This window comes from Furipterus horrens, unplaced genomic scaffold (assembly GCF_987537825.1).
Source record: "Furipterus horrens unplaced genomic scaffold, mFurHor1.1.pri manual_scaffold_5, whole genome shotgun sequence".
In the NCBI taxonomy this organism is placed as follows: domain Eukaryota; kingdom Metazoa; phylum Chordata; class Mammalia; order Chiroptera; family Furipteridae; genus Furipterus; species Furipterus horrens.
Window position 1 is genome coordinate 186,063,136 of NW_028327175.1, and position 12,048 is coordinate 186,075,183.

Genomic DNA, 12,048 nt, shown 5'->3' on the forward strand with positions numbered 1-12,048 from the left:
GTAGAGGTCTAATGGGTGAGTGATATTTTACAGCTTGAATTACATTAAAAGCCAGAAATACTTTAAGTCCAAAGTCCTTTTCCTCCTTGATACAATGGATCTAATATGTTTGATGTGTTTAAAATGTCCCCTTAAATCCAGAAGCTCTGAGCTAATCACTTGAAACAGTGCAAAAGTTATTCAATTAGTTTAAGAAGATTCAAGTTCAAATTGGGTGATTAATTTTAGTAGTTATGATATGAAAAATATGATAGGTGAGGTAAGGAATGAGGTCAAGGGTCTCTAGAACTTGAATGAAAAGAAGTCAGCTTCAATTATTTGATGAAACCAGTCGTGAAAACCATATAAAAATCACAGCTTCTGTCATGAAAGCTAAAGAATACCCTACCGATGCTCTCAGAACAGAGACATCAATGCAGAATACTATTTATCACAATTTGCCTTAATGCAATTTATGTGTATGCACCCAAGGACTCCATAATGGCAGACTATTATTTTAAAACATTCACAACTTTCATTAAAAAGCTGACAATGAGCACAACTCACTCAAGTGGCACTTCCCTGGGAATTACACCACAACTGGAAACATTTTGAAAGGTATCAGGCAGCAGTGATGGTGCATATTAGAGATACTACAATCTCAATAACCGGATGGAAGCTGAAACTTTGACTTATTTTCTTTCATTTTACCCATCCTTGGATTTTACGATCTTCCTGTCTGCTGAAATAGCAGCCTAGATAGGTTTCCACACTTTTAAATCCTCTTCAGCTGTTGCCATCAAAGCTGGCTCTTGACTATTGCCGCTCATTGAAGTTTCCAGGTGCAGTTTAAACTGGAATTGCTACCTCAGGTTCCAGAGAGGAAGGCTTTTCCAAAAATCTAAGACTTTCCCTGAGCTGGCCAGGTCTCACGGACTTTCGCTGTCCCCAGGGTCAGCCTCCTGGGACCAGGACACCCCTCTCCTCCCGTCATAAAGAGAGGCTAAGTCTTTATTTGTGCTCTTTACCAGAGGAGGTCAGGCAATGGGGGAGAACAGGGAGTTGTTGTCACTGGGATATATCTGATCTTCCTGGGACTGATCATGCCCGAGAACAACCACTCATTCACAGGCTGAAAAGCCCAGCTCTCAAAACACACTGGCTGCTGCTGTGAGAAGATGCTGGAGAGTTCCCGTCATGAAACTTGCATGCTCTCCATCTCCAGAAACAGAAAAGACGTTAAGGGCTACCTTATCCACTTCATTTCTCTCCCCTCCCTGGTAAGGAAGAGGGGGCTAGTAGCTCTGAATAAAAATAAAAGAAAAATCCTCAAATAAAGTCTTATTGATTTTACTTGCACGCATCCATAAGTCTAGCAAGGAAAGGGAAAGTCACTTGAGGGGATGTCAGCCTCCCTGGAAATTTAACCCCTTCACCTCCACATTCAGAATACTTTAACCCCCTCCGACTGACTGGTCTTCAGAGTCATACACCAATGCGACCCTAGAAGCAGGAAACAGGGATTTGTCTGCTGTTTAAATCTTTGTTTGGGTTTTGAAGAGGACTCTGATATTTTTGTTTTGTTTTGTTTTGTTTTTGAGGGGGGTCTCCTACCTGGTAGGTAGATAACATTAACTCTTGGGGGCGGAGGGAGGGAGGTTAACAGGCAAGATTTTATTCTGCAGCATCTTCCCAGTCCAGGAACCCCATTTCTCCAAATTGTCTATCAAATCACAGAGCTGACTTTAACCCTTTCCGTCTTTCACCCCTTTGCCCTCAGCCCATTATACTCACGCTGCTGTTGTGGCCAGACCAGTGGACCATGGCTTGGTTATGTGCTGAGTCGCCTGTCAGCGCGAACGTGGTGCTGGTCAGTTTCAGCTCCTCCATCCGGAAGCGAGTGGCTTTGTCCGGGTCCCGCTGCATGGTCCCAGGCTCCTGCAGACCTCCGTCCCTTGGCACTCCCCGAGGGCTTCTACTGGAGCCCTCTGCTTGTTCTGCCTTCTGATCCGCTCCACTCCGTCTCCTCCGGCCAGAGCGTGGAGCACCCGCCACGGACGCTCCGGTGCCCGGGGCCCGCTTCAGGGACAGCGCTCGGTCTCCGGGGGCCACTGCGAACAGGGGACGCCCAAGGAAGGGCGGGGGCGTGGCAGGAGGCTTTCCTCGAGGTCCCTGGTGAACGAAGCCCCCTGGGGTCGGAGCCCAGCGTGGGCCGGAGCTGGGGTGCAGGTGGGGGCAGCAGGAGCCGCCGCCGCAGGTGCCCGAGGCGCAGAAGAGCAAGAGCCCCGCGCCGGCGAGGAGCGCGCTCAGCACGGCTGGGGAGCCGCCGCCGGCGCCAACTTTTCCCATCGCGGAGCACAGAGCAAAGGAAATGGGGTCCCGGACCGGAGGTAGCGGCGCGGGGCTCTCCACTGGCCGGCTGAGGAGGACAGGCGCTCAGGACCGCAACTCCATCCAAGTTGGGCGGCTGTGGGGCGCGCGGAGGCGGCGCCGGGCAGGTGGCGGCCGCTCGTGCTGGCTGGGCTGGTGCTGTGCGCGGGTTCGGACCGAGAGAGCCGCCGCCACGCGGGGGTGGAGCTGAAGTCACGGGCGGAGCGGGCGCTGGCGCGCTGGCAGGCGAGGCGGGAGGAAGGAAGGGCGGTCGCTGCCGGGGCTCCAGGCGCCGCGTCCCGCTCGCGAGCTGCGCTGCGCGCGGGTGGCTGCAGGGACTGGATGCGCTGCCGACCCTCCCAGTGGGCTCGCCGGCGCTGCCGCGCCCGCTCCTCTCCGCCTCCCGCTCTGCGCCCGCGCGGCCGCCCGCTGGGCTCCTCGGTGAGCCCGCGCGCGCCTCCGGCGGGGGCGGCCAGCCCGGAGCTCGCTAGTGGTCACTGTGTTGGGGACTTCCTATTCCAGTTTTATTGTTTCTGTCAGTCTCTGTGGCTGTTTTCTCCCCCACCTCCTCACCCAGGTCTTTTCCAGTGGAGAAAACGGGGGTGACTGGGCTCCTGATTTTTCTCTTAGTCTCCGTGAGTTGGCATCTTGACCTTACCTTGAGCAGAATCTGTGTCCAGGCCTGGGGGAGATCCCGGAAAGGCAACCGCAGAGAATGATGTAATTAAATGATGGGCGGGGGTGGGGGGAGGATTTCCATCAATTATCACGCTTAGATTCCTCTCCTAACCTCAGAAAGCACTCACTGTGTTGGAATCCAATCTTCCCTGCATTTTGTGGGCATGTATTTTGCCTTTCCTAAGACTGCAAACTCATTAAGGACAGCAAGACCAAATTGTGACCAACTTGGAAGAAGTGACTGGTTTATTTTGTTTACCATTTAATCCTCAGTGCTTGACGTAGGGCCGTACAGGGTAAGAAATGTAAGTCATGAATCCAATAAATATTTATTATGAGCCTATTATAGATCTGTATGGTAATAAATACAAGAAAGGAGTCGTGGTGCACTGTTTATCCCGTGTAGTTTGTGCCTAGCCCAGAGGCTCTAACACGTGCCTTTAGATTCTTACTAGCAAACTTCCTCTGTCTGTGTGGTTCTGCCACTGGTTAGCTGTGGGGCCTCACTCTCAGGCTTTCCTATGCTTTAAAATTAAGTGGTTGCACTAGATGACCTTTAAAATTCCTTCCATTCCTAAAATTCTGTAATTGTATGATTATAATGTCTGCCCAGCCCAGCTCCCCTGTTACTGTTCAAAAGTGCAGATGAAGATTGATAGTAGATGGATGGGCTTTGAAAATTACGAAGAAATTCTCAAAATCCAAGCCTTTTTGAAATAGAAGGTTTGCTTCTGAGGGACACAATACCTTCACATTTCCTCGTAGTCTTCATATGCCTGATAGCATTTCCTTTCACAAGGTAACTATTAAATTATTCAGTGAATATTTACTGATTGAATAAATGAATGCCACAGCAAAATAGCACAGTTTCCAGAATTACAGCTTTGCCCGTTTTCACACTCGCAAAGGTAACTGTACAGAAAATCTGAACTCTGACTTTGCGATGGGACCAACTTCAAAGTAACAGAGTGATAACTATTCTTCAATTAACTGTAACCCTTTTTTATGCTGTCCAAGAGGAATTTCTGTTGTATCAACCCGACCCTGAGTTGTGTTATAAATAAATTAATTTAAATTATTGTTCTTATGATCACTCCAAGGAGGGCCAGCTTCAGAGGGCAAAGGAGTTCCTCTTTGTCATTAAAGGAGACACAGGCTGTTCTTCCCAAAGCACAACTATGCACACCTGAACCATCCTGTAAAACGACTACTTCCTGGCAGATTGTGGCTTCTAGACAGAGGAGAGGAGAATTGCAAGGTCTCTTTGACAAAGCCCAGGACAGCTGTTTTCCTCTCCTCAGAAAGGTTTTCAGAGCTTTGCAGGATTGTTTGTTTAATGCCTTCCTTCTATGCCCTGCTAAGCTCCTTTCCAGTCTGGGTAAGTGCCTGAGAATTCCTCCGAGAGAGGAAAACTAGACTCAAGAGTTAGAGCCCAACTAAGTTTCCATTCCAATAGAGGGCTGGAAAAAGTGAAATGGAAAAAGAAGAAAAAGAAATTAGAGGATTCTAATTTTCTGGTCTTAATATAGCATTACAAAATTAAGATTGTTTGATTTCAAAAATGTCTTCTTTCCAAAGAGTTTACAACTCCTGTTTAAACACTTCTATTACAATGATCCCTTTACAGTGAAAGGATTTGCAGCCCATTTGCTGAGTATTCATAGAGGGCAGGCAGTTTTTTTACTGTCTAACTTAATTATTCATTTGATGAAACTGGCTCCAAATATTATTGTATCGTTTTTAATAGATTCATTTTACATCTTATGGCTCTCATCCCCATGACTTTGGTTAACAAACAGAAAGGGAAAGTGCCAGAAACTCTCTAAACCATCCTCTTTTCCTAGAAGACTTGAAGAAATAGGCTAATCATGGAGGGATGAGGGCTAGTCTATTTCAAGGGGTTTTCATTCCAACAACCCACTAAATACCCTAATAGGTTTTATTAATACAATGCATTAAGAATGGGCCATTTATTAGGATAATAGTTGATATCAAAGGCCAATAGAGAACATGGATCTGTAATTCCAATAAGGAATTTCTCGTTGTGCAAAAAAGAAATATGCAACACCCTTAGTCTGGTCACCATCCTTCCTCACCTGGACTAGCACAGCAACCTCCTAACAGCTCTCCCTGCTTCACAATTGCTCTCCTCCAACGTATCAGTGATCATCGAAAAAACGGAATATGAGCACCCAAATGGTACCGCAGATAATTCATTGTGTGCAGGAAGAAAACAATGGCCTTGCTAATAGTTAATTACTGACTAACATATATGGGGGGGTGTAGAGAGAGAGGGGGGATATTGTATTTATGAGCATTTGGAGGTGCATGCTGATTTGTGTGCATGATCAATGAAGTTCAGGTGCCTTGCCCTACAAAGCAGCAAGAGAGGTCTTTCCAGAGCATATGAAATACCATTTTCTTAAACTGCTATTGAAAGCCTTTCACTGGCTTACCATTGCAAACAGAATAAAACCTACACTCTTCCCCATGGCCATTTATATTTTGTGCCAGAACTTTATCAGTTAATTCTTAACATATATTGCAGCCTTCAATTATTTTATTTGATTTTTTGCTAACAACTCCCCTCCCCCAAAGGCTACATGTAGATAAAGACTATCTGCCTTGTGTTCATCTGTTCTGCCTCCAATGATTCCTTCATTGCCCAGTTCAGTGTAAGTGCTCAGTAAACAAGGACTGGCTGGCTGAGCAGCACAGGTGTAGCGACCCTACCTGCACAACTTCTAGAAGTTAGCACTTTGTAAACCAGACACGGGCATATGCCGGAAAGCAAGCTGAGCATTTACATGTATCAGCTCATGTGTTTGTTTTCTTTTTTACCCCATTTATCTCTGTGGAGTGCTATCATTGTATCATAAAGTACCGCTTTATAGATCAGATTAAACTACCCAGGGTCACAAAGTAAGTTTGTGCAAGAGACAAGGCTTCAAACCAGGTATCTTATTCCTGATATGTCCTTGACTTTATGTGACACTATTTCTACTCCAAATCCAACGCATAACAGATAATGTTTATTGATGATTTACTATGTGCCAGGCACTATAATTAGAATTACTTTCAGTAATGTTGAACAAGTAATTGTGAAAATAAGTAAGCAAGATTGTTTAGGTTAGAGGGAAAACATGTATTCTTCAATTTATATTTGCTTTTATTTGGTGGAGGGTAATGTTAAAGAGAGTGGTGTATTTACTGCATATATAACCTTACCATACAAACTATAGTATCTGTTACACTGGTTTTCCTTCTTCCCCTTTTCCTTGTTCTCTCCATATCAGATGGATATCTTGGCCTTAGCTGCACTAAATCACACTATTTGTCTCATTGCTAAAACAATGTCTTTCAATAGCTCTCAAAATACTTGACTCCTCTTGGATACCATTGAGACCAGCTGTCTTGCATTTCATGAAAAACCACAGAAAGAAAATTAGAGAGAATAATATGCAGGCTCTTCTAATTGCCTGCCAAAGGAATGATGAGATTTTGTAAAAACTTCCCTTGTAAGTACTTTCAGGTATCAAAAAAATACCAGCCTAGATCTGAATCCAGTAATTGTACCTCTTCTCATACACCCACTCTATATGGCTTTAAGAGAAAGGCTTAAGCGCTCTTATCTGTAAAAATAAGTCCAAGATTATCAACTTGACTCATAAGGATGTTGTAGAAGTTCATTCAACTTCATACACCACTTTGAGATAACAATACTGCCTTGTACTTATGTAACTCCTACCTCATCAGATTTCTAAATCGTCCCCCTCCCCCCATTTAATAAATCTGGCACCAGCTCCAAAAGATAGGTAGGGGGCAGATTTCACCTGCATCTTACAGAATAAAAAGAAATTTATCTAAGGTTATAGAGTTAGAGGGAAAAAAAGTTGGAACTAAATTCCGTTGTCCTTTTACATCCACTTAGCCCAAATCCACCCCCAATTTGTATAGATATGAATTAAAAGTCCACATTATTTTTTTAACTACTATGCATATCTTACACAATCGTTTCAGGTTTCAAAAATAGTTTGTATAATTAAGAAGAGAGAAGCATGAAATAATATCACTGTCATTATGTGAACTCATATAGGCATATATTTCCCATTTAAATAGTCATATTGTGAAGATAAAATGCACACTATGACTAAGTTTATTTGGAGAGGTATTATTAGGTGTTTAAAAATACCCCTTTACCAAAGGTCTTAGAATGCATTTAAAATTTCATTTTTGAATTAAAATGATCTAGAAATTGTAAAAAAGTAACTTTTATTATTTTCTCCTGTCCTCCTCTAGTCTGTTAATTCAACATAAAAAGGCTTTCTGGTAGTAAACCAGAAAAGCAACTTCATAGTACTTGTTTGATCCCAGTCTCCTTGAAACAAACTCAGCTGTAGCACCTTCCACACCTGTTTCTTTGGGAGTCCTGATGAGAGGAGAGAAGACAAGAGCAACAGCAAGCTAGCCTCCAATGTCATGGAGGGCCACTAAGATGACAACCAAAAGCTCCTGTCTCACAAGAAATGCTGGTTATTTTTGTCTTTTCTGAAGAACTAATCCAAACACGAATGAAGGTAATACTGAAACCAAATTCTATAGATTTCTAGGGCACAATATTACAGCTGAATACAACCCTAGAAAATATACAGCAGCCATTGAGAAATAAGATCATGGGAGCTTCTCTCTCAGAGCACAAGAGTAACTAGCAAAGAAAAAGCAGGAACAAATCAAAAAATAGCATAGATATTAACTACCTGTACTGCTTACCATTTCTCTGTTTGTTCCGGGCAAAGAGTAGATATACTCCAGGCACCCCCCGCCCCACGAGTCCAGATATTCCTGACAGTATGTTCATCTCTAGTAGCAACACAGAAGTACACTGAGGAGGGAGGGAAGAGAAAAGATCAAAGCCCAAAGTTGATTGTGTCTATCTGCCTGTGGTGCTTGGAGGCAGTCCCATGTGGAGCAGAAAATCCTGAATTTTGAAGCTGGAATCCTAGTTTTAAATCCTGTGCATGCCGCTCACTAGCTGAATAATATCACTGGACTTTCTGAAGCTCTGTTGTCTAATCTAGAAAATGGAAGTTGTGAGACTGTTCTACATGGCACAGGAAAAATGCAACATACATGTCAGCAGTTCAAGTTATTTCACACTTCACATACCAACTCAAGATGACACTGTTCTCCAACATGTTTCCCTAGATGGAAGACAAGCAGTTAAAATATGGTCAAATTAAAAAACAAATAAATAAACTTATTTCCTGCTAGATACAAAACAAAATTACAGACCACCGTACTCCATGAGATATAACAAGGGGAATAGAGAATGGGGGATGGAACTGAGAAGTTTTGCTTTGGAAACAGATCTAAAGGATGGAATAAACTACTGCTTTCTTAGCCCTTGTCAAGCCAGTCTTCCATGTGAATCCTTGTACAAGGAATCTGCATTTGAGCCTCACAAGCTTCCAGGGGGTAAATTGCAGGTTGAGTTTCAAATATGTACTTGAATTATTTTTTGAGCTTAAACAATTAACTTTACAAAAGGTCAAAGAGAATCCTTTATTTAATACATCAAGGAGTAAATACATGTAAGTTATAATGCAGAAATATTATGGAGTGCAAAGACATAAATAACCTTAGATAAATGCCTAGATGTATAACCATGTTTGTTTGCCATGAGAAACTGTTATTAGGAAGAGCCCAGCTATGTTTACCTGCTAAGTTATTATCACCAGGTATGACTATGTGGGCTGAGGCCTATCTATTGTATTTTGTAAAGTCAACTCTTGTCCCAGTATTGGTAATTTAATGAGTCCCTATCTAAACACAATTGGTTCATTGCTAAACTGGTGATATAAGTCTGATATGCAAAATAGGCAACTGGTTTCTCTTCTCTGTTTCTCTTGGTATCCTCCATCTATTCTGACAATGTACTTTTGTTATTATAATCATCTGTGTTACTCATGCATTTTCTCCATTAAACTGTGATGTCCTGGAGGTTAGGGGTCCTATTTGTATTACACAGAGTGAGGCCAAAGTAGCTTTACAGTTATGTGTATAAAAAATAATACAATAATTAACAAATAATAATACAAGAATAAACTCTGTGTTTTGCATACTTACAACTGAAAACCTACTTTTGCCCCACCCTGCATAGTCATCCCTTAGCCTTAGTACCCAACCCAATGCAGACAGAGAGTAACATTCATTGGTTTGTTGAATGATTGAATGAATGACAAAGTTGATGTTCTTATATCTGTGATGGCCTTTCTTGATACCATCAGGTAATAATAATATCTAGGATGAATCACAGACACACACCACAAGGGTCACACAATGCTAATCAACTTAAGACTAAAGTTGAATCAATGAATAAAGTAATTTAAAACAAAACATCATTATCTAAAAATGCTCATGTTTGTCCCCCTATTGCTACTAGTTACAGCTTGTTTGAAGAGAACCCTATCTAATAACAGTGACAATGTTTTTAGCATTTAAAAATACTTTAAAAAATCATTTTGAACTTTAACCTACACCATAAGGCTGTCTAAATAACTATATTGCTCAAGTATTTTATTTTCACACACACACACACACACACACACACACACACACACACACACAACTACAAAGATGAAGACAGAAATCTTTTTCAGAACCCCAAAGGCTTCTTGTACTCTGCCAGTCAATACCACTATATATAGACTCTTGACGAAAGAATTCCTATCCTGACTTCTAAAGCATAAATTAATTTGCTCTATTTGAACATACTTAATAGAATCAAACTGTGAACTCTGTGTCTAGCTCTTATCATTTAATATTGTATTCGTGATATTTATTATGCATGTTTTGTGTGACTGGTCCGTTTCATTGCTGTTCCATTTATTCCATAACATGAACACAAATACATTTATTTATTCATTCTACTGTTGATAGACATTTCGATAATTCCTACTTTTTGGCTATTAAGAGTATAGCTACTATGAGCACCATTGTATCTGTCACTTGGTAGACATGGGTACTCTTTCTCTAGGACATAACAGTAGGCCTGGAATCAATGATTCCTAATAAAGGCATGTGTGAACTTTTACTGTATGATACCAGTTTTTCAATATTTGTTCCATATAGCAATCTATGAGAGTTCTACTGATTCCACATCTTCACTCATAAATGTATTTATTTATCTATCTATTTATTTATTTATTTATTTATTTAATTTTAGCTACTCTAGTGAGAGTGTAGGGGTAGCCCATACTTGTTTAATTTGCATTTACCTGATGGATAATGATACTGAGTACTTTTTAAAGTATTCATTAGCCATTTGAATACCCTACTTTTCAGAATGCATTCCAGGCTTTGGTCAGCTTTTAAAATATTGGGTGGTGAGTCTTTTCCTTATTGATTTGTAAGAATTCTTTATATAATCTAAATACAAATCTTTTTCCATATACAATTTATAGACAATAGTAAAATATATATAACGTCCCAGTTTGTGCTTTACTTTTTCTGTATGTTATTTTTTATGATTATAAGTTCTTAACATTTATGTAATCTAACTTATCAATTACTTCAAGACACTAGTGCTTTTTATTTTCAGTTTAAAAAGCTTTTATTTAGCCCACATTGAATATATTCTTCAATAATTTTTGTATGCTGTAGTGTTTTACTTATCTGTTTGTCTATAATCCATCTGTAATTAATTGTTGATTATGGTATGAGCTAAGGGTAAAAGTTCATATTGTTTCATTTGTAGAGCAATTAACCTAGTATGATTAATTAAAAAGACCTTCTTTTTCCCACTTCACTGCTGTGACATAATCATTAAAAATCAGGTGACTCACTATGTGTGTTTGTTTCTGAATTTTCTAGCTTGCTTGATCAATTTGCCAAACTCAGTCCTTGTAAAACACTTCTTAGTTACTGTAGCTTTATAATAGATTTTGATATCTGGTGTGAAGTCCCCTACTGAGTTCTTCCAGATTGTGTTAGAATTACCTTGTTAATTTAAAAAAAAAAGGAGAGAGAAATGCTTTTGTTCTTAACGGGATTGCATTGTATAGATAAATCAATTAGAAAAAAAAAAGTAACATCTTAAAAATATTGAGTCCTTCTAATTCATGAATATATTCTCTGCATCCTTGCCCGGGGTTGGGTATTGTCATCATCTTAAATTTTGGGCATTCTGATAAATGTGTAGTGACATCATGCTGTAGTTTTAGTTTGCATTGACCTAATGGCTAACGACATTTAACATTTTTAAAAAACTAGTACCCCTTAGTGAAACGTCTCTTCACGTCTCTTGCTTATATTCCGCTTGGTTTGTTAAATTTTATTTTTTCTGCTTAGTTTCGAGAGTTCTTTGCATATTTTAGATACTAGACCTTTTTCAGATCTATGATTTCTATATATAGTCTTCCACTCTATAGGTTGTTTTTCATCCTGTTAATAGGGTCTTTCACAGAAAAAAAAGTTTTTAATTTTGTCCAATTTATCGACTTTTTCTTTTATGGATTATATTGTTGTTGTCAAGACTAAGAATTGTTTCTTAGCCCTAAGTTCTAGATCCCTAAGAATTTTTAATTATTAGAGTTTTATGTTTTGTTTAAATCCATTATATATATATATATTTTAGAGACGGGGGAAGAGAGGAAGAAAGAGAGGGAGAGAAACATCAATGAGTGGTTGCCTCTTGAATGCTTCCAACTGGGGACCTGGCCCACAACCCAGTCATGTTCCCTGATTAAAAATCAAACCTGTGACACTTTGGTTAGTAGTCTAACACTCAATCCACTTAGCCACACCAGCCAGGGCTCTGTAATTTAAGTTAATTTTTGCATAACGCATGAGACTTAGATCTATTTATATTTGTGGATGTTCAATTGCTTCAGTACTGCTGTTAGAAAAGTCATTCTTACCTCCATTGAATCATTTTTTTACTTTTTTCAAAAATTAATTAAGCATCTTCCTGAGCTTTGTTCTGTTTCACTGATTTGTGAGCCTATTCCTCCACTATTACCA

At 40.4% G+C, this 12,048-nt stretch overlaps 1 protein-coding gene across 4 annotated transcripts in view; it reads right to left on the bottom strand.

Annotated features, from left to right (window-relative positions):
* The window catches only part of SORCS1 (sortilin related VPS10 domain containing receptor 1), a 504,897-nt gene extending 502,569 nt beyond the window's left edge, over positions 1-2,328 (bottom strand). For all 4 annotated transcript variants that reach the window (XM_090278555.1, XM_090278558.1, XM_090278556.1 and 1 more), the window contains exon 1: positions 1,774-2,328. In XM_090278555.1, the coding sequence (XP_090134681.1) occupies positions 1,774-2,328 (555 nt within the window). The remainder of the gene's footprint in view (positions 1-1,773) is intronic.
* Positions 2,329-12,048: the final 9,720 nt, after the last annotated feature.